Source organism: Pipra filicauda, unplaced genomic scaffold, assembly GCF_003945595.2.
Source record: "Pipra filicauda isolate LSUMZ 115617 unplaced genomic scaffold, ASM394559v2 scaffold20_size4479445_pilon, whole genome shotgun sequence".
NCBI lineage: Eukaryota > Metazoa > Chordata > Aves > Passeriformes > Pipridae > Pipra > Pipra filicauda.
This window is the reverse complement of record NW_024104321.1, coordinates 3,380,667-3,404,305: the sequence shown is the minus strand read 5'-3', so window position 1 is coordinate 3,404,305 and position 23,639 is coordinate 3,380,667. Positions and strand designations below refer to the sequence as shown.

The 23,639-nt window shown below is 37.6% G+C and overlaps 1 protein-coding gene across 9 annotated transcripts in view; it reads left to right on the top strand.

Moving 5' to 3' along the window:
• RALYL (RALY RNA binding protein like) overlaps positions 1–23,639 on the top strand; it is a 375,799-nt gene that overhangs the window by 277,774 nt on the left and 74,386 nt on the right. For all 9 annotated transcript variants that reach the window (XM_039380967.1, XM_027736501.2, XM_039380968.1 and 6 more), the window contains one exon: positions 21,295–21,370. In XM_039380967.1, coding sequence (XP_039236901.1) covers positions 21,295–21,370 — 76 coding nt within the window. The remainder of the gene's footprint in view (positions 1–21,294; positions 21,371–23,639) is intronic.

The following is a 23,639-nucleotide window of genomic DNA, read 5'->3' as shown; positions in this document are numbered from 1 at the left end:
CCTTCCACTAGATCAGGTTGCTCAGAGGTCCATCCAGCCTGGCCTTGAACACTTCCAGGGATGAGTCATCCACAACTTCTTTGGCCAACCTGTTCCAGTGACTCACCACCCTCACAGTAAAGAGTTTCTTCCTAATATCTAATCTAAAGCTACTGTCTCTCAGTTTGAAGCCATTACAGCTTGTCTTATTGCTACAGGCTTTCTTGTAGGCTCCCTTTAGATACTCAAAGGCCTCAATTAGGTCGCCTCTAAACCGTCTGTTTTCCAGGCTAAACAAGCTCAATTCTCTCAGCCCGCATGCAGTGCTCAGTGGTAAACTGGTTAGCATCAAGGCTGCTCAACAATCTGGCACCTCAGAGGTTAGAGGTAAACAAAGTTTGAGAATGACCACTGTAGATTGTTGAAAGTGTTTTCAGATTTACAGAGATTTGTATGAAATTTTAGATTATTTTAAAAGCAAAATACATGCTCTTTATTAATTCGAAGTAAGATCAGAAATGTTCTTCTTGTTGTATACCTCTTTAAAAAAATATATTTATTTATTTATTTATTTATTTTTATATATATATATGTATATATATATATATCACTGTTCTGTAGCTGACTTCTTTCCCAGTTCATGCCATTTCTCATTACACTGTCTGGTACAAAATCCTGTGAATATATTAATCCCTCTATATCAGAACTACAGTGATTGCTAGCTGAGGCTTAAGAAGATATCCCCATTGTAGCAGATATGTGCTGACAGTATTTATCATCTGAATCCCTGTACAAGGTGTTTATCATGAGCCATGTGCTTCCAGGCTAATGTAATTTTTCCCATTTGAACATAGCCACCTGTGATAACCACACCCCATACAGAAGAAAAAAATCCCCTATAGGTTCTCCAAGCAGATATGCTCAGTAGCTCTTTCTGAACAAATATTCTCCTTCTCTGGAGTTCCAGTGTAGGTCTGAGAACGGAAGTTTTTCTGGGTCATGCTGACAGTTTCTGTGAAAAGTTCATTTGAGGTAAAGGAGTCTCTGTGTCAGGAGAAAAGTGTTTACCAGTTCACCAGTGTTTACAGACAGGTGATATAAATTATATCAGAAATTGTGTATCAGAAGAGGCAAGGAATTTGCTATGCCCTGTCCCAGGGTTTGAAAGACTATTTGATTCCTCCTTTGAGAAGTTCACTACACTGCTGGGAAGTATTACAGACATGTAAGAGGAAGGAGAAAGAAGAGAAAATAAGACCTAGGCATCACTCCATAACTTTGGTGGGAGAGGGGGAAGTGTTATTCTCAGTTCCCAGGTGGGAGTTGGCGAAGGCTCCCATGGATCCCACAGATCACAGATTTCCTTTTCCAATGAGCTCTGCCTTTAGTCAGTGTTGTGTTGATGGCCTCAGAAGATCCCTCTGGCTTGCTTAATCCTACCAGCAGAGATCCAAATTGCTTAGAAATAACACCATAATTACTCATACAATTTGACACCAGCATGGGAGGTAAACTATGAAAAGGCTTTTTCCTGTCTGTACCATACCATTGTTATTTCTGTGATCAGAAGGTAGATATCTCGTTTAGCATAACAATTTGTGTCGAGAGATAAAAGTGCAACATTTTTAATTAATTGCCATGCTAGAAATTTGAAATCAGATTAACCAGTCTTGACAAAGAAATTAACTGCGCTATGACTTTCTTCAAGTTATTTGCTTTAAAAGGGTAGGTTGCTGTGTATTGCAAATTGTTGAATTTGCAAAGGTCCATCCTTTTCTGTTAGAATAATTTTACAAAATCAAGTTTTCCTTAGGGCAGAATCTATCAATAGAATATTTTCACATGCTGTGACAAATTTCTCCCAGTCAACACTTCATACATTTGATTGATTCTGGCTTTTTCTCAGGAACATGATTTTGCAATTATGAGAAATTCTTACCACTTTTTATTTCCCTTGTTTTAACATTGTATTAGAACATTTGTATTAGGGGAAAAAAATACTAAAATTTGCCTTTTTGATGTTCTTGCAAGTGGAAGTAATGAAGAAAGGTACTGGAGCAGCAATAAGCTACGTGACTCTTAATGGTAGGCGGTATATATTTAATATATGAGGGTAACAAACATATTATTTATAACAAATTTCTTTCAATTTTTCCCTGTTGTAAACTATGCCGCTCAACTTTAGTACCTGCAGCAAGAGCTTTGTGTAATACAATGGCTAAAAGGCCGAGTTCTGCCTACATTACAAGTTCTGCCTACATTACCACTTCTGCCATCGCTAGAGCTAGTTTTGGATTATCCTGAATACCTAGCCATGATGTGTTTTAATGTTACAGCAGTAAATGACAGATTGGATCCTTCAAACACCATATATACACTCTGTCATTGATTGCTGCTGTTAATGGGGAGGACTTGAATATGGAAGCAATAATTACAGATGAGAACTCACTAGTCAAAGCCTTTTATATAGACAATCTTGACAGTCCTAGTCTGTTGGCTTCTTTTCCCTGAGCAATACTTTTTCAGGCAATATGCACAAAATTAATAACAATAATTTCCTGCAAAAATCATCAGAGCATTTAGTTATTCAAAATTTACATACTTTGTTGATGGTCTTGTTGGTGGTATACGAAGGTATGTGTTCACTCTTATGAAACTATTTTTAGAGAGACAAGAGATATTTTCCTACATCTTCACTTTGCTTTTCTTTATATTGAATAGGAATCAGAGATGGATATAAATCTGCTGCATTTGCAGCTAGTAAAATATGCACAAATGCAGCTGCTAAACATGGGAAAATTAATTCACATGTAAACATTTTTAAAGCAAGATTGGAAAAAATATTTAAATATCATTGCTATATACAAACTAAAAGATGCAATTATTGGATGCATTTAGACAACTATTTTTAAATCTTGCTATCTTCAGTAGAAACATGTTCAAGACTACCTTAAGTAATTATCCATTTACTGTCAGAAAATTACAAGGCAATATATAACCCATGACATAAGTCATGTTTGGGTTTTGTATGTCAGTGTCTTTATCTTGCAGGATACTAAGAGAGATCGGCTAGTAAATGTGCTAAGTCATAGCACAGGGGGCATCCATGAAGTCAGGAGGAATATGCCCAGAGCTCAGCCTAAACATGATGTAAATGGGTCTGACAGGACTGGGTGCAGAGTCAGAGTATGAGAAGGTGACGTTTAGAAAAAAGTGACACTGGTCAAATATAGTGCATTACTGATCACTAAGCTGTGAAATCCATGCTTTAACACTTGAAAAATTAAAACTTTTTTTTTTGTATCTAAGTTGCTGAGGCAATTTGTCACAGCATGAGGTTATGTTGTCTATTCATAGATGCTATACTAGAGCCGTTGGATACAGCTCAATAATAAAAATATTTATATTTTATTCCTTTCTTTTTTCTTGTGGTCCATCTATAACACTGCTGCCTCCTTTGAGAAAGCACGTAGAATCACTCTCGAGGAGAAAAGACAACACAGAAAGAATCGTGTCTTGCAGAACATACCACCTAAGGAGTCCTTCTGCTGTGCCTTTTGCAATCAGACATGTCTGTCTCGTATTGGCCTTATTAGCCACCAGTGTGCCTGTAACAAATGTGGATAGAGCCTTTCCCAAATCTTCGTTCATGAAGCCTAGCCATGATGATGATATATTTTATTCCTTTCTTTGTTCTTGTGGTATTTCTCACTGTCACAGACAGTTTGTTTAAACAGATAGTTTACAGCTCCTTCTTGTTTGCTTTTATGGAGTTTCTAGAGCACGTATGATAATTCACTGTATTTTTCTTTCTTCTTGATGCACCACTTTATTGCTCAGATGGCAGAAAGAGGTGATCACTGGAGTATATGGGTACAATTACTCTTTCTGATTTAGCATAGCACTCCTAAATTTGTTCATTTGATAATGAATGCAAAACACATAAAGGACATTTTTATGTTCATGAAACATGATATTTTAGATCATGTAAGACCTAGGTAATTTTTGTCATATTTATTAATTTGTGCATACAATAGAGTAGATTAGTCTGCATTTGAAATGCCTCTTTCTCTTGACCGTCTCTGTCTCTTCCCACCACCATTACAGCCTTTATATCACTGTCAAAATGCTGGGTGTTTTCCCTCTTTCTTTGCAGTTAAAGTAATAACATTCTTAATTGTGTGTCAGTCTTACAACTCTACACACAGTCATCCTTTAGCTGATTACTGTTTCTTTAAGCAGAAGTATTAACACAAGAATAAATGCCTAAACTTGATAAAACCAAGGAACAGCAAAACTCTCTTAGCTAAATTTCAATTTCACAGGTACAAGCATTTTAGATATTAGAAATAAATGAAGAACCAGTTCTCTTCTTTTGAACTAATTCTGTTTTTAGTATAACAAAATGACATGCTTCACTGCCCACGCTCCCTGTGCCAAATGGATTTTCTCTTCAGCTTTTACAGTATTAATATCTGTGATTTCTCAAATGCACACCTATAGCTTGGTATTTTTATTGCTTTCTGGATGTCTTTGGGAGGACTCTATCCTTTCTTTTGGTCACTGTGTTAACAATTATTATCTAAGGTTACAGATGAAGTAAAAGTACATTTATAAGGGAATTTAGAGACCAGTGGTGTTAAGATGAAGAAAATAACCGCTGTCAGCAACAGGCTCATGATTAGAAGGGAAAAAGTACCTAGTCGTTCCCTACTTTTCCTTTTTAATCTTCTGTTCACCAGGCCTTCAGTTTATTGTCTTATTTCAAACCTTTTTCAAAATGTCAGGAAGAGTCATATATGTCATAGGTTAAGAGCCCTGAACTGCAGTGAGCTTTTTTTCAATACTTTCACAGAAGAAAGGTAATAAAGTCTTCCTTTGTCCTAGTTAAATCCTAGTTAAAATGGCAGAGAGTGCACAATGCAGTTGAAAGACATTATATCTAAATGAGAAATTTAAAGAAACTGTGTAAAAAGCTAGACTCCTCATTGTTGTTTAGTAAAGCCCTAATCCTAATGGCCATTTGCTTTCCAAACTGTTTAGAAATTTTATTTTCTTTTCTGAAATCTGTTCTTGATTCAATCATAATAATAAAAAAAAAAGAATTCAAATAGGAACAATAGCCCATTTAATCTCAGTGGAGTTAGTTAGAGCTGAAAGAAGGAAGAAACGGTCTCCATCTCTCTCTCCATTACTGTAGGAGAACCTAAATTCAAAAGCACAAAATATTTTCAATCCCTGTATGATCCATTCACTTAAGAGTTGGACGTGATGGTCCTTGTGCATCCTTTCCAGCTCAGAGTATTCTGTGATTTTGTGATGTGAATACAGTCAACTGGTTGGACATGGTTATAGGAACAAAGCCCTTTTACACCTTTTACATATCCCAGAAAACTGAAGGGTACTGCTATGAGGTTCAGAAATGGACAGCAGGAGCAACTCCATGGATGTCCTTCTTACTGACAGTGTGGACTGGAAGCTAAAATTAAAACAGCACCTTTGGTTAGTTGCCTTTATTCTCTACCCAGAATTTGATTACACAGCTCCTCCATGGTAGACTATCAAACGCGTTTGGTCTTCGCAATCTGGATTGCCTTAAAGAAAGCTTAGCTTTTATGTAGCTCCCTAAGAGGAAAGGCCGATTTTTCAGGAGTGATTGCATGCAACTAGTCCTGTTTTTGGGATAAAAAAATTAAATGAAGGGTGCTGACTTTTGCAGGTATGTGTGTAAGAGAAAGAGGTATAAAACAGATGAATTTTGAAAGTAAACAAAACTGAACTCCTCTCAAAATATAACTGGTTCTATGATTCTGTTTGGTTATTTGTTGTTAGTCTGGGGTTTTTTTAATACTGGTGCATAAATTGATACCTAGATTAATAACCAAAAGATTTTTTTCCAAAATGGAGTTCTTAGGCTATGCTACCAACTGGTTAGCAATGCTATGCCTTCACCATTGCCTGTTTGATAGAAGTGTGGATCTTTGGCTTCCCACCTCTATTCACAGTACAGAAATTTAACACTGCGTGATTTCCATTGTTGCATAAAATACTGTCTTTTGAAATAATTTCTTGAGTAAACAAACATAAATATACTTAGTAAAGAGTGGAATAAAAGATTTTATTATTTTATATAAAAAATCAAACATTGTGCTGAGGTGTATTTTCTGAGACATATAAATGAAAATTGCATCTGACCTTTGAACAAATTCCTTTCATTGCTGGGATGTCAGTGACTGAACTATAGAAGTGACTACATGAGCAAAAGACCTGTGATTCACCTCTCTTCCAGTATCATCCTATATCAGCAGAGAGTTTCAAACTTAACTTTTAGTAGAACTAGCAATAGCAAAGACTATTAAAATCTCCCATACTATTCTGCATTCTATAAAACTGCAAAATTTTACCAAATTCTTATTTAAAATTTAAAATATTAATGTTTAAAATCTTGCTACATTAAGTATATTTACACCTCTAACATGGTAGCTTTCCCAGTGTCTTCTGCTTTTTGTACACTGATTCCTTTTTTACTATTTCTCTCATTTTAAAAATAATTAAATAAATTTGAAATTAGCTAAAGATGTGATAGCTAAAACCTTTCCTAGATTAAAAAACTCAGAACCTGATAATCTGCTATGGGTGTGGCTTTCCATACTCAAATGCTCCAACAATTAGCTCTCTCGATAATGCATGAAAAATACATTCGGGTATTTGCAAATGCAAGATTGCACGCACGTACCATAAAACTTCATTATACTACTCTCTGAAAATCAAGACTTCAGTTTCATCCTTAGAATCCTAGGGGATGTCTGTGCCAGGCTAGATAATTCTTGCATCCATGTTGCTGTGATACGCTGTCACACGTGCCAGAAAACACACAGTTAACTCACAGACTCATATGTACGCTGCCTAAGAAGCAATCAGAGGCAGAAGTAAAGCAGGCTGTACCCGGTTTATGAATATTGTGAGACCTGAGTGGAATATTCATATTCTTAATGGGATGCTCTTAATTAATTTGCCCTCCTATTCCCTTTCTACTATACAACAGACTGTATCCCTCTCTGACAGCTGAAGTCTGTGTCAATGACAATACTAATCCCTGCCACGCCTGCCCTCGCTCATTGTTCTGACATGGCAGCAATGCCATTTCAGTTTTTGCTGGCATCCTAGCAGACAAAAATGTGCTGTGCACCATCCATCATGACTGTCCTTGGGGGCATGTGTCACCAGGAGTAGCATATCCTGAAAAACCTGTTGAACCCAAAACTGAGCCACTGTCATCTTCAAGCAAGTTTTGTCTTCCTTCGGGGATAGTCCTTCACACTCAACTGTATGACCCATGTTCCCAAACTGCAACAGGTATCAGAGAAACAAAACACACAGTTCTTAATTTGTAGAGTACAGCCAGATATTAATTATTCTGTGGGCAAGTTTATTTTGCACATCTTGGAAAGAGGGATTATAGGCTTTCAATATCTGATCAGGATTTGAGAAGCTGCGATCTCTTACGCACAGCAGGTTTGAGCACTGTTTTCAAGGGAGGTGTCAAATACTGGACTAAGTATTTGAATGTATGTAAAGCACATATAGATCTTTCTGTGTTACTTGCTGCAAACAGAACAACAGTTAGAACAGCTTCTATTACCAGACAAAATTAAATGGAAAACTGTGCTGAAAAAAACATTAATCCACTCCAAACAGTGTTGCATCCCTCCCACATGAGAACTTGGGAATACCTTGAAGTGAGTACTGCATTTCTGGTGGGTAACTGATACTTGATCTTGGCCAGAATCCACTTATATGAGCTGCAGCTGAGAAGCATTTCCATGTTCTGGTTCATGATTTTTTTTCTAATAAGAACAGCCTTTAGAATTCTTTAAAATGGGAGACAGAGAGGAAATAAAAAAAAGGCTTCTGCGGTGTAAAAGCAAAATAAAGAACATGGTGTGCACACAGAAAGGATTAATTGTCATTATTTATCCTGGAGTCTTTATGGGAGTGACTCAGTATCCTAGTGAATGGCATAGAATAAAATACTGAATGAAATGTACTACAATTTATTGTTTCCCAATGTTATTTTAATGTTTTTGTGGATCACTGTATAAAAGGAGAATGAGCTAGGAAAGGGACGCAGCTGCTGCTTAGACAGTAATGCATGGAGTGAACTGAGTGGACACTACAGATAACACAATGCTGTGTACTCAAACACACAGCCATGCTATGTATAACACTTCTTTTTCATAAATACAGCTGCAAACCTTGCTGAATCAGATGGAATTTCCCATTGTCACTTTTGGAACACCTCCATTACAGGCCACAACATCCTGAATCCCTAGGAGGCTGTGTTGCTAGATGTACTTTTTCCTTTTCCCCAAAATAGTATAGTATAGTATGGCCAGTCTTCGCGAACGAAGATTTGGGAAAGGTCATTAACCCTTCCAGCCTGCGCAGTGGATTTTTTAGGTGAGACACAGTGTGCGCTGAACTGAGTCCACCCTTTAATCCTGAGGTTCATCTGCTGGGGCCGAGCGAGCTCGGACGGTGGCAGTGAGGTCCTCAGGACGTAGGTTTGTTTAGAGTGACCTTCTCTTAGATGGATGGCCTTACAGGGCTGACGAGCTACATCTGCCCAGAGGGGTTCCCTGACCAGGAATCGAACCCCGGGCCACGGCGGTGAGAGTGCTGCATCCTAACCACCAGACCACCAGGGGGCCCCTGTTTCCCCAAAATAAAGCAACTTGGATTGACATAAAAAAAAAAACAACAAAAACTCAAAAAAACCAACCAAACAAAAAACAAACAAACAAAAAAGTCTAGTGGTCTGATTTATACAATACATGGTTGAATGGTGAAAAAGTAACCTAAATCTGACTGACTTGAATGGAAGGTTACACTAACACTGAGAGCTTAAACTGTCATCCAAAGTTGTCTCCTTTCTTACAAGATCACTGCTTTTCCATTCTAACCTAATTGCTTGGAAAATAGGTAAAAAAAATTTTCAAGTATGCAATTATAACTGCTTATAAGGTTCATAAGAAGAATCACTCATCATGGGAAAGGACTGTAAGGCTGCGGTTACAGCAGAGCACAGGTTTGCACAGCTGCCTGTAAGCTGTTGGGTCAATGTATATCAGGCCAGCATAAATATTTTTAAGGCTTTGTATCTTTGGCTCGGCTTCCAAGCAAAACCAGTATATCATGATGCTAACAGCAGTGTCTGATAAGGAGCTGAACATGAAAAAGCAAAAGATTAGGAGACAGTATTCTGAAGCAATGTGTTGAATCATGTTAATTTTTATTCGGAGGGATCATTCAGACCATTGTTTTTCTCTGGACATTTTTGGTTTTTGCAATGTGAGATTTAGGGATCTTATTTATTCTTGAATTAAAATAGCAAGGGTAAGGCTTTAAAAATCTGCCTGCATCTTTCATCTCTCCTTGTACTCCCTTCCTCATTTTAAATGACAGGCGTGAGATTAGTGGTTTATGCAGTATGTCCAGAAGATTAATGGTTCCAGGTGAGCTTAGAGACCTGTTCCATTTGAACAGCCACCAGAATTTCTCATTACATAGAGGAGAAAGAAAAAAAAAAAAAAAAGAAAGAATCTATCCACTCTAAAAGCTGCAGGTACTGAGATTTAAGTTAGGTCCTTGGCACCAGTCTTGCTTTAACAATAATGATAGATAAGAGTGTCAGATATGACATTTCTGAGATTAGAGAGTGTTTTGTTTGCTATATAGAGTAATTGGCTCCAGCATCCACTTCAACAGCAATCATTAAGTCCAGATTTGGGAATTCAATATTCTTTAGTGTTCCTTTGCAATCTTCTATTTTCAGAAACTGTGTGATAAAGATGATTTGCAAAACTTAACAAATAATTGTTCCAGTTGAAAGCACATGCTTCTATTGTAAATATTTTCACACACAAGTATACACATGCAAATATATTTAGTAAAAGGAAAATGTGGGAACCTTGGGTTTACAAGGGTGAAAATTTTAATCTGGGGGGTTTGGGGGTTGTGTCTTGTTTTAACCTCATGATGAAATTGGAGAAGAAACACTATGGCTTTTAATGAGATTCAGTGCAAAAATAAGGATTCTGAACTCCTTACAGGAAACTGATATAAGTCAAAAAAGCCTTTGAGGATGTGAATGTTCAATTGGTGTTCATTGTCTTGTCTAGCTCTATGTATTTCATATCCCAACTGCAGCAGAGATTAGCTTCCAAAGCCTTTTTACAAACATTTGTGTTGTGTGTTTATGTGTAGTTTGCTCAAGAAATTGGAAATCTCATGGTCCAACAGATTTCTGGGGGAAAGAACTAACTCAGAGTGGAGGAGCTCTTGGTTCCTTTGATTTCTGAGACAAAATGACATATTTTCTGAGTGGCTAATAGAAATCAATAGTTTGTAAGGCAAATCTAATGTTGATAGAATGTTACTGGGAAGTATAGAAGAAAGTGAATCCAGTTAAGGTAAGAGAGTGGTGAATGCTCAATGAGAGCTTCACTAGCACTGTGTATTAATATGCATGGATATTTATACTTTTGCTTCTTTAAAATTTAACTGAAATATGTCATATGGTCCTTTTGGTAATACTTTTGATATTGGGATGTGATTTAATGAATTTCAAAATAATTACTTTATTTCCTAATACGATTTTTAGTAACCTCTTACATTTTTTCCTTGCTTCATTATTTGTGCAAATTTATGTCATTGGTAATATATAGTACACCTTAAACAACTTATGGGAAAACCTCTGAAGCAGCATATAAAGTGTATCTGTATGCAAGATCAAATATAAATTTACAAAAGTAACAGCAGAAGTCAAATAAATCGCAGGGAGAAGGGTGATGTTGTATGTTTAGAGAAAGGGTTTTTGACATGACTTCTATGATTTTAGTTATTACTAATGAGTGAAATGAAAAAGGGTTTGAGGGGATGAAGGATAAGGGGATCATAAGGCCAAAATATTGCTCACTATTTTTTGAGAAACACATTTTTTTCATTAAAAAATACACCAATATGATTTATCAGCAAGAACAGAGTAATAGGACATTTATGTAGTCAGCAAGGCTATTTGAAATTGTAGTAATTTCAGGTTCCAGCTAGTACCAGTTAGGTACTAATAAAATCAGTATGGGAGGAAAGATAAAGCATCATGCTTTAGGATTTAAAGTAATCCTAAACTACCAAGCATTTTAGGAGGAGGATCATGCTGAGACAATAAGAGAATGGAAGGAAAATAATCTTGTTTGTAACTAGTTTGAGGTTCTTGTGGCTACTGCCAAAGCATCTGGGGCAGCTGGAGGCAGAAAACTACAGCATGTGAACTATCAGTTTGTCAAGATATTGCATTTTCTCTATTCCTATCAACTCTTTTTTATATTTTCCTTGCAGAAATGCCAAAGAGATACAAATAAAACAACACTGCATATCATTTGTTTTGAAGCTCGTTGGTATTTCCAATTATTAAATGTCTTGCTTTTGCAATAGGCTTCTATGCTGTTGCAGTTTGGTTGCCGAATTGAATCCACTGAACAACTTCAGGCATCAGCAGTGAAAGAGAGTTAGAACATGGTTAGTACCTAGGCATTGCTAAAATGCAAATATTGGATTTGTCATAGCTTTCTTTTTTACGTCACCTCCACAATAGTATTTTCTTCCATATGCCAAGTATCAATGGAATTATCTCCACTTCTGCTGCCCTTCTATTTAACACAACCCTGACATTTTAATAAAAATGGTAGGCTTTATGTTAGTGAGTACCACAGGGCATATCACTGCTATGTTATTTTATAATACTAAAACTATAGTAGTATAAGGGAATATTTATAGGTTTTGCATGATAACATGTGAACTAATTCTGTGAATGTCCATCATATGATTTACAATGCTTGTGTTACAAAGACAAAACTTTTCAGAACCCTATTACATGATATACTGGATATAAGGAAATTCTTTTTCCAATGGGGGTGGTGAGACTGCACCAGGAGGTACCACCTCTGGAATTGTTTAAGGCCAGGTTGGACAGGACTTTGAGCAACCTGATCTATTGAAAGATGTCCTTTCCCATGGTAGGGGAGTTGGACTACTTGATGTTTAAAGGTCCCTTCCAACACACACTATTCTGTAAATCTATGAGTCTATAATTTGGGACACAAGTTTTTGTAAAGTTGACACTGAAAAAATTACTGTATCTCAAAGGAAATTCTAGAAGACTTGTGCAACAAAGTGAATTTGGAGATTGAAAAGATCCCCCTCTATTGATCCTCTAATTCAGAAAACCTGGAAAATGAAGATTATGGCCAGAAAGAGGGTATATAGAACAACTGGAAGTAGTTAGGACTAGTTGTTTTGGGGCAGTGGGCTTATTCAACTGAGGTGGGACCAAGATGAAAGCTTAGATCATCTAAGAAAAGAACAGAGAAAATTAGAGGGAAAAATTCAGGTCAAAGAATGAAAGTAAAATCAGACATGATTTGGAGAGGAATATTATTAGAAAGTGGTGGAAGTGCTTTTGGGACTGCAGAGGTCCGTTTCTGTCTCCCCACCAGCTTCGTGTGATCAGTGAATGCCATTGCTCCAGACTCAGTGAAACCCGCAGCATGATTCCTCTTGATCTGTTGTCAGCCTGGATGAAAGCCTGTGGGAATACCCTCAAGGTCAGATGTATCCTTGAATGTTTCGACGGTAAAGATCAGGGTGTTAAAAGTCACCCCTCAGTGATGACTATAATGCCAACAAACTCCAGCCAGCCTTTCAGAGACACGCACTGCCCTCACACCTAACAACACCTTGAAAGCGTCCGTCAACATTCTCTGCCCCAAACCATCACCTGATGCCCCTGCTTCCTGCCCCTGGGGCTACTAAGACCTCCTGCACAACCCAGAAAAGGCCCCAGGCTACAACGCGCAGAATGACATGTGCATTGCAAGCATTGCTGTGGAAGCTATTCTGCTTGTGACACCCAGAGAACCTTGGCTAAATTTGCTTTTCAGATTTATGAGAAAATGCACTTGAAATGTAAGCAAACTTTGTTGGAATGTCCAAAATATATGGTTAACAAGTGCAGACAAAATAATCTTAGTAATTTTTTTTAAAATGTTGCTATTGTGATTGTTATTTTAGGAAAAATAATTTTTCTTTTTGTTTTAATTAATAAAGTTGACCATATTCAGGAAAAATAATGAGAAAGACAAAAGGATTGGGACAATAGGGATTGTGAATTTTTTCATATACTACAGATTTCAATTGTCATGAAAAACTGTTGCTAGGACCATGAAGCTAACATTAGTAGGAGAGTTAGATAAAAGGCCGTGGGGCAGAGAAAGCAGCCAAGTATTAGAAAGAAGAGAGAAAAAATGAAGTTTGAAGACAAGTTGAAAATGACTCAGGTTCAGGGCATGTTCCCTAGAGTAAATCATATTGAAATCTGAAAAAAGTATATGAGGGACTTTCATGCTCTATCTACACTACACTGTTTAATGTTGCTGCTTGGGGCTAATTGCAATGCTGAGAAACTCAGACATCTAGTCAACATGAAGCTTTGTCTGGGTCTCATGGTAATAACTATCTTTTGTTATCAGAGAAAAGCAGTAGAGAGTTTTTGTTGTCTGCTGCCTTGTAATGGCTGTGCTTCATCTGAAAGACGACAGATGCTCTACTTCCTATTTGTAAACAGCATCTTTACTGTGATCAAGAGAAAGCAAAGGCCATCCTTTCCTCACTGGAAAAAAAGAGCTGTAAGTCAAGGCCCGGTTCTGTTTCTCATTAACAGGAACAATGAGAAGGTAGAGTGTGAGCAGGGGTTGGGATATTATGAGAGTCCTTGCTTAATTTTTTTGTTATTGCTGGATAAGCTTATAATTAAAACAGTCTCTTTTTTCCTGAAGATAACAGAAAGTTCTTGAGGTACTTTTCCGTTGCTTTCTTGTATCGTCATGGCAATGTTAATCTTCTGCATGTGCAGAATTTGCTAGTCCATGTGTTAAACAAACATTTGGTATGAAGAAATCTTGTTCTCTGGGTGGGAAACAGAAGCTGAAAACTTGATTAAATTTAAAGGATCTTCTTACAGGAAAACTATACTTGCCTGCCTCTATAGTTAGGCTCTGGTGGGGTGAAGTGCACGTGTGACAGCCAGTTTCCTGGCTACCATGGCACAAACCACGCTGGGGGTTTCCACAGTTAACACCCAAACTCCAACAGTTCTTACAGAACTGGTCTGTAGATAAGTGGCTATGGCCACATAGTCCGCTTGTAGCTGAGTCTGAATCTCTTGTATCTGCAAAACAACAGTGTGGAACCTCCTGTAGAGGAACCCTCAAGCCCAGTGCTGAGGAGGAGGAGCGGGCAGGGTTTCCAGAAAGAGAGTTTCCCTCCTTCCCATAGAAATCCCTTTACAAGACATGCCCTATTCTCTGTGGTGTGTTGCAGGGAAGCCCTGCAGCCCAGTACCCCAGCATGATTCCTGCCATATCACAGTAATCGATCTGCAGGGATTCAAGCACCAGAAGACAAGCAGTTTGTGAGGTCTTGGCCACTGACTCTGCAGTCACAGTGCAGTCCATGGGCAGTCCATCAGAGGCCACAAATAAGCATTGTCCCTTCCGCAGGCAGAAGTGATGCCTCTCCACTGGGCACAGACATGGACCACTGCCAGTTGTACAACCAACTGGGCAGAAAGTTCTGCCCAGTGACTTCGTTGTTACTTGGGGTGGGAGGTGAAGGGATGGCAGCAAACATAAAAACAAAGGTAGAACAATGTTCCACCTCAGCTGTGAAGTACCCTAGCATCGATTCTGCAGCTGACTGCCCTCTCCAAGACCCTGAATGGTTTGTGAGGGGCATAGAGACAGATCAGGATTTCCCCTTTTAGCTGTCGCCTGTCCTCACACTAATCCAGTTCCCTGGGGAACAGAAAAAACTTTCCTGTAAGACAACGCCTGACACTTTTGTTACTGAATGGTGTTAGGAGTGATAGCTTATATAATCCTATAGCCTCATTTCATTTTAGCAGTATTTAATGAAAGAAGAAATGGCTGAACAAAGCTATTTCATATACTATTCAACAAGCAGCTCTTTCTGTAGAAGCATTAACAATAGCTGTCATCTTTGTACAAAAAAAGGCTTCCAATTACTTCAATGCTAAGAGAAAATTCAAATGCAGCTGAGAGCCCCACAAGCAAATTATTTTTAATACCATTATGGAAAATGAAAATGTGTGACCCAGACCTTCATTTAATATTTTACTAGCCTTGAAAGTTAATTTGAGTTTGTGTTCAATTTTCTGGGAAATTTCATCTTTACAGCTGTGCAATTTGGGCACAGAATGGAAAAGAACTGAGAGCTGTCCTTTTCTCTCTGCTTTTTTCACATGCTAGAGATGGGGAAAAGGGAGTAGATGACATGTAATCAATGGAACATATAAAGAATAAAAGAAGTCTATGATGTAAAAAATGTCATATGACTTCATTAAAATTCCTTTAGCAGGCAGCAGGGAGATTTATAAGACTAGTAGATGGAAGAGTATAAAAAAAAAAAAGATAGATTAGCTTTAGCTTTAATGGTGTTCAGTTATGCTATAAATCATATGACTACAGGCTTTCTCTAAATTGCATCTACCTCTTGGTCTTTCTTTTCTCTCCCATATACTTTGTGTTATCTGAAAGAGTAGAAAATGCATCCTGATTTCTCTCTATTCATATCTCTCTCTGTATATAGATTGTAAATTAATTGTGTGAACTCTTTCTCTCTATGTTAATTTAAATTACCATTAAATGTTGGTCGAAAGCATAGCTAGTTTGGAAGTAAACAATTACACCCCTTTTCATTCAAAATTTAAGTCATGCAAGTGTAGAGTTTTTGAAGGAATGTCTCAGGTTCCACAACCATTCACAAGAATGTGTGGAAGAACATCTGATGAAACATGTCTCAGAAAATCAGCTTTTGAACCATAGAGGTACTTAGAGTTTCCTTGGCTCCAGGTCTCAGTTTCCAGTCTTTCTGACATGGAGCCCACACTCAGCAGTCACATCATTAATACCTAATTATAGGGACTTGGATCCGTTCTCTTTCACTGGGTGAAATGCCAGTCAGCACTGGTCCCTGAGTCATGTCCATTGTCTACTTATATCTAGAAACGACTTGGGGGAATGCTTGTAAACTGGGGTAAAAGTCATGTCAGGAAACAATTTAAAAATTTAATATAAGAGGCAACTGATTACTAGTGCCTAGTCTATTTAATTTAATAGATTAGATATAGCCTGAGACAGCCTCTTGATTTGCAGCAGAAAGCCTCAAAGTCCCAGTTTTCATGAGTTGAACTAGTGCCTATTGAAGCTTCTTGTTTATGACATTTGTTTTTGTGAACCAAAACAATTGATTGGTTTGGGGTTTGTTTTTTTCTTTAGATAACCCTTTTAAAAAAATCTGAAGGGCAGGTGGCAAGAAATACTGAAATACTTGTCGGGTATGAATGCTCTTTAGGTATCATTGCTTGCACTTACAAAGCCCGTTTAAAGTCAGATGTTGTCTTCAGGACCAGATTCTCAGGTTGCTTTGCCAGGGAATCTGTGAGCAAAGCACCAAGGCTAGCTGATACTGCTTCTCCAAAAACGGGGTGGTCATGCATCAGAGTTTCCCTGGTCATTGACTGCCCAGAGGAGGTAGGCAGTCAATGGTAGGAAACAGTGACAGCAGAAAGGCAGATCATGCTGTGTGGAGTTGCTCTTTCAGACAAATTTATGTAGCCATTGAATACAATCACTGCCCTCTATAATGGTATTCACCCTCTTTTTAAAATTGTTTTTATTTTTTGTCATTAACTACTAAGAACTTTTCAGTATAACTACAAATAAAAATACCATGCTTAAAATTAGATGTATTCTGTTGATGACACACAACTTTGAATGAAATCTAGATCTAATGTTTTACCTAAAGTCAGCTATGAGAACAGGAAAATATAGAACTTAAAATACATTTCTTTTAATAAAGTAATCTAATTGGATTCTGAAAGCTCAGAGAGACCGGCCTACTACATTACAATGTGCTGTTCTCTGCATAATCACTTTTCTACTCATAATGTTTCCTTAGTATTTTGAATTTCAGTGATGATTTTATCTCAAAGTGGATGTCTAAGTGAACATTTATGGTATACGACAGAGAAAGTAATGTGAAAGTCCCTGGGCTGCTCCATTCCCACATAGAATCATGCAATTATAGAATATCATAGAATGGTTTCCGCTGGAATGGACCTTAAAGATCATCTAGTCGAACCCCCCTGCCATGGGCAGGGACATCTTCCACTAGACCAGGTTGCTCAAAGCCCCATCCTACCTGACCTTGAAAACTTCCAGGGATGGGACAGCCACAGTTTCTCTGGGCAACTTGTTTCAGTGTCTCACCATGCTCGCAGTAAAGAATTCCTTCCCATATCTAATCTAAACCTACTCTCAGGTTGAAGCCATTATAACCCACCCCATCACTTCATGCTCTTGTAGAAAGTCCCTCTCCAGCTTTCTTGTAGACTCCCTACAAGTATTGGAAGGTCACTATAAGGTATCTCTGAAGACTTCTCTGCTCCAGGCTGAACAACTCCAACTCTCTCATCCTGTCGTCATAGGAGAGGTACTCCAGCCTTCTGATCATCTTGTTGGCCCTCATCCGGATTTGCTTAAACAGGTCCACATCCTTTGTTGCAGACCTGAAAGCTGGACACAGTATTCTAGGTGGGGTCTCACAACAGCAGAGTGGAGGGGCAGAATCACCTCCCTCAACCTTCTGGCCACAATGCCTTTGATGCAGCCCAGGATAAGGTTGGCTTTCTGGGCTGCAAGAGCACATTGCCAAGTCATATCAAGTTTCTCGTCCACCAACAGCCCCATATCCTGTTCTCAATCCATTCTCTGCCCAGTCTGTATTCATGCTTGGGTTTGCCCAGACCCAGGTGTGGGACCTTGCACTTGACCTGAGGTTTACACATGTCCTCACATGAGGTTCTCATGCCTATTAAGGTCCCTCTGGATGCTATCATTTCCCTCCAGTGTGTCAACTGCATTGCACAGCTTGGTGTCATTGGCAAACTTGCTGAGTGTGCACTCAATCCCACTGTCTGTGTCACCAAAGATGTTAAATAGCACCAGTCCCAATACAGATCCCTGAGGAATGCCACTCATCAGTGGTCCTCACTTAGAAAATCTACCTATTTAATACTACTTTTTGTGTGTGACCATCATCCAGTTCCTTATCCATCAGATGCCCAATCCATCAAATCCATGCCTCTCCAGAAGCAACGTGAATGACTGTGTATCTTGTCAAGTTGTCTGGTACATATTCATGTACAAGCACAGTATCTAATTTAACATCTCTGCATTCCATGGGGTGGAATCATTAGCACAGGTAAATCTCTGTGCTGCAGCCAACAAATTTATTTGGCACACAGTTTATGATCTAGTAGATGTAAATGTCTGCTGTGAAACTAATGATGGATGAAGGAAGGGAACAAGTTATCTCACAAGATTTCCAGTTGGAATAGGAATAATCTATCTTGCAAAATGTTGACAAGTTCACTTCTAATCTTAGTTAGAAAATTGAGGCTGGAGTAGATAGGGCTGAAAAATAATGGGGTGAAAATCTGTTCTAACTTTTCAAAGCATTTCCTACATCCATTCTTGCCTCGCTATAAAGTGCTTAGGGAATTACAGAGCTATTCAATCACTTTCATACTAACAGAAAAGCCCCATGTGCACAGCTTTTCTATGAACTATTTCCTGTGTTAAAGAGAATTTTTGGCTATTACTATCTGTATAAAGTAGTTCACTGTTTTCGCTGGCACATTTAGAAATTTATTGAAGTGTGAGGGAATCTTAACTTATTCTGAACAGCCTTGCCACTGTGTTTTTCAGTGTTACCTTTTTGACATTTTTGATTGAAATAAAGAGAATACAAACCAAACACCCTTTAGCCTTCTATACAATTCACCTTTTTTTTTAAAAGTGAGTCTTCTAAAGCTGCAAATGTAGGTCTATAAGAATAATCATCAAGATAGTATTGATCTGTCCCAGAAGGATATGAAAAACTTTTTAAAGCCTATTAATGTTCATATGCCTTAGAATAGTGACCAGGGATATAGCTCTGAAACAGTAGCAGAGGAGAGACATGAAAAAATTGCGAATATTATAGTATTGTGAAGATGATACCACAGCCTAAGGTATTTCCCAAGAAGAGATCATAATTCTACTTTCTATCCTAAAATCTGTCCTAGTTGTAGTAGGAGATGGTGAAAGTCAATACAGTCAATGACCTTAAATCTGACATATTAAAACAGTGTGAAAAGGTCTAATTATCATAAAGGTCATAGGATAAAAATTTTGTTCCAATTCTGTTATTTTCAGAGCCAATGGAAATGTGACACCGCTATCAAAATTCCTCAGTGGCTTTCAGAAATGCTTGATCTTTACTTTGTTGATTCAACATTGTAGAATTTATATTTCTTGAAATAAGGGCATCATAGCTTATTTTTTAACAAAAATTAAAGACAAAAATAATATATATTTAATAAAGCACTTGCTTAAAATTAATGGCAGGAAAACATTTCAAGGAGATATGAAAGCTGTCTCCAATGTTCGTCCAATTTAAGAAAGTTAGTTAAAACAAGAAATTAAATATTTTACAAAAAAATTAGTATTTATTAGTAATACAGGTCCTACAAAAGAAACTGAAATCAGATTTAATTTCAAGATGTTTTATATATGGAAAATTTTACTAAAATATTTTATATGATATGGTTCTAGATAAAAGTATTTATTTTCCAGTCTTGTATAATTTTAAATAAATGTTGGCTGAACTCAAAATATCAAATTTAGATGGAAAACAAGTTTAAAATTCTTTTAAGTTCTTTTAGATGATTGAAGCATGAAATTTCCAATGGAAAAATATTTTCTGTTAAAAAAAAATCCAAAAGACATACATTTTCAATATTTCTGACTGTTAAGAAAAGTCAGATTGATATTTTTTATTCACTTTGTGGGAAATAAAAGTATCCAGTCAATAAGTCTCAGGCTTTTACTGTATCTTTTGAGGTCAAGAATAATAAATAAAAATATTTGAGCTTTTAGCCTTACTGCACTGAACAGTGTTATTTCCTCATTCTACACCTCAGCTTTCTACTTCTCTTTTCCCTCCACTACACTCAGTTTTAGGTTAAACATAGAGTTTACCAAGAACCTGTATTTCCTTGAAAGTCTTGATCACCACATGATTCCATGTTTAATGGGATATGATGTTTTGTCACAGCAATTTTACACTGGAATAACTCCAGTGATTTTGTTGACTGTTGCTCTTTTTTTATATTAGTGAGAAGAGATTTCTTTGCAGCATTCCTCAAATTGCATGAAATTTGTTTCCTAATAAAAGTTTCACTTTATCCATGTGATTTGCTGTAATGGCAACTTTGCAACATTCAATCAGAGTGGAGGAGCATTTAATATAAGTTTGTGTTTATATAAATAGCTTCCTAAGCTCAAGAAGGTATTCTCCACAGAGCAGTCTGTGCTTCTTTCTCCATGTGTAACTGTTATAGCAATCATAATAAAGGGCATGTATTTCCTGTATGTCTTTGAGTATGCTTCAAATGAAGAGATAAATTTGAGAACAAACAGGAGTAATGTCTATATAAGCTTGATTTCTGTTTACATTTAAAAGATGAATAAACAGCGTTCACAAGATTTCTGATCTTGTTGAGAACAAGAAGTATCTACCTAAGATAAAGTATTTGCAAAAATAGATCATCTTTTTCTCCAAAAAAAGATGCATTTGGGGTAGGAAATAGATACACTCCTGTTTGCTTTTGAAGAGTTACTTTCTAAGTGAACAGTGAAGAAGCAGTCAAAAATCAGTGTGCGTCTCTCTAGACCCTAAAAGGGAACTCTTCAGAACCATTGCAGTCCTCCACAACAGAATTTGACTTGAGATGATAGTTTGTTTCAACATCTAAGTTACCATTCAAATATTCTTCTGTAATAGAATTACAGTACTGGCTTCACCTTCCTGAATGGAAACTTGTATGTTTAAAAATGTCATTTCTCTCCATCAGTAATTACTGATATTTTGCCTAAAATCCTCATGTATTATAGTAAGAATTTTTAGGAAGGTATTACAGCATCAATTCAGAAGCGGTAAAAACTAGACAGGTGTTTTAAGTACTCTGTCCATTTTCACTGCCTATTACTCATTTTCAGTGACTTGAAGATGCCTTTGCAAATTCACTCTAACTTCCAGAAGTTTGACTTACTGATATCAAATGCTTGCTTTCAGATATCAACATGGCAGGAGAACCAAAACCATACAGACCAAAACCTGGCAACAAGCGGCCACTTTCAGCACTTTACAGGTAAATGAGATTTCACTGTAACTTACTCCAGGTCAATTTTTATCAAAAAAATTATGGTAGTCTGAATTGTATCTTCTAGTGCTACTGTGCAATATTTACCAAAATTATAATGAAATGCACAATAAAATTTTAAATCTGTCATTTACTAAATCTATTGACAAAAAGACTGGTGCAGTGATCTGTGAAGTGTTTATTAATGCTCCCACTACTAGTATTACTATGAATAATTTTTTGGTTTTTTTTTTGTTTTTAATTGAGTGCTATTTCAATTTTAAATCCCTATGCTTTATTGCTTGGTTATGGCCTCATTTTTTGTGACTTTTTAATTTGCAGCAATCAGTTGAAATAACTAATAATCTCAGAGCAACAAAACTGTTGACAGATTTTTCTGTCAAGGGTGAAAGCCAAGTTCTGACAAGACAGGACTTCTTCCGTGGCTGTTTGGGAGGGCATTGGTAGTGTCTTTCTCCTATTCCTAAGTGCCTCTTGTCATGGAGTTTGTACAAACTTAAAGAAACATCCACTTTTTTTTTCTAAATCATTTAAGCTTAGGGAAGCTTTACAAATTGTTAGGGCTACCATGCCCACATGTATTTCTGCTCCATAAACTTCACTTCTCATAAAAGTACTACAGAATTTATTTGTGATGGAAACAGTTCCAGGCGTGAAGAAAAACATACAGCAATTGACAGGATTTTATTATATGGACCTTACAGTTATTATATGGACTTTACTGTTATTATGTAGTTTCATTGTATTCACATAGTGCACAGCCTGGACATGCCCAGGCTTGCCATGAGTTTGCCTGCTCCCTGCTTCCCCCTCTCCTCCCCCTTTTGCCCGTGTCCCTATCCTGGTTTGTCCCCCTGCTTGTCTGTCTCATGCTCCGCCCTATGTTCTGGCCCTTTCCCCTCCCGAGCTGATAAAAGACCGCGTGCACGTGTGAATAAAGGATTCTACTTGCACCCTCCCTCGTGCCCCGGACCCGTGCTGTGCCGTGGTCCCATCCTCCCCTTTCGGACTGCAGCATTTATTCTCCAGATCCATGAGAGGAAATAGGGCTGATTTTTGCTGTAGCTGAAATGCAGATAGACTGGCTCTGAGACCAACATTGAAGTCATTCACAACTGAGCAGGATTTTTCATGCCTGGTCTGGTCTGAAAATTCAAGGGTGGGATCTCAGAATGAGGAAGCCAGGAGCATTTTAGATCTGAGCATCCATGCTACATAGAAGTAATTTGAAGTTTTAAATAGCTGCTCTTAGCTGAAGTGATAGAAATATTGTTTTTTGAGAAGAGAATCCCTGTTTTATTACTACTCTCAACTGCAAGCTGCTAAACTATATAAATGTTACTGGTAGCCATGGTCTACTCTGTCCCTCTGCCAGTATTTCAAAAGATTTTGGAAGACGTTCTGTGATTTCTGACATTTACATGCACTTCCACCTCTGAGCTCCTGAACTATTTCTCATAAATACTTGTTCTACAGACAAGACAGGGATAAGAGAGAGACCTCTGGGAAATTCTGAGGGAACTTTAAAGAGAAAAAAAATCTTAGATTTTGTCTTTTCATGGATGTAGTGCAAGCTATTTCTCTAAAAGATTATGAGAGACTTTTTTGAGAACCTAAGATAATCCTTCCACTTTCCCCCTCATCTTCATTCTCCCCCTCTACTCTGACCTCGTAAGACCTCACCTGGAGTCCTGAGTACTGCTCTGGAGTACTAAGAATAAGAAAGTCATGGACCTGTTGAAGCAGGTCCAGAGGAGGAGGATCACAAATATGATCCCAGGGTTGTAGCACCTCTTCTACGAAGACAGGCTGAGAGATCTGGGGTTGTTCAGACTGGAGAAGAGAAGACTCCAGGGACACCTCATCATGGCCTTCCAGTACTTAGAGGACAAGGGGGAACAGTTTTCAACTAAAAGAGGAAAGGTTTAGTTTAGATGTTATGATTCTAGGTTCTATGTAAGTAAAGAACTTTTATTATTTCAGTATCCATTAGCACTGCGAGGAGATCAAAACACTGTACTGTGTCTGACTGGGTTGGGGTTAACTTTCTTCATAGGATCCCATATGGTTCTGTGGTTTGGATTTGCTACTAAAAGACACCAGTCTTTTGGCTGTTACTGAACAGTGTTTGTACAGCCTCATGATATTCTCTTTCTCCTATTCTACCTTTGCAATTAAAAGACTTGAGGTAGACAAGAAGTTGTAAAGGAATACATCTGAGACAGCTGACACAAATTGGCCAAACAGGTATTCTCTC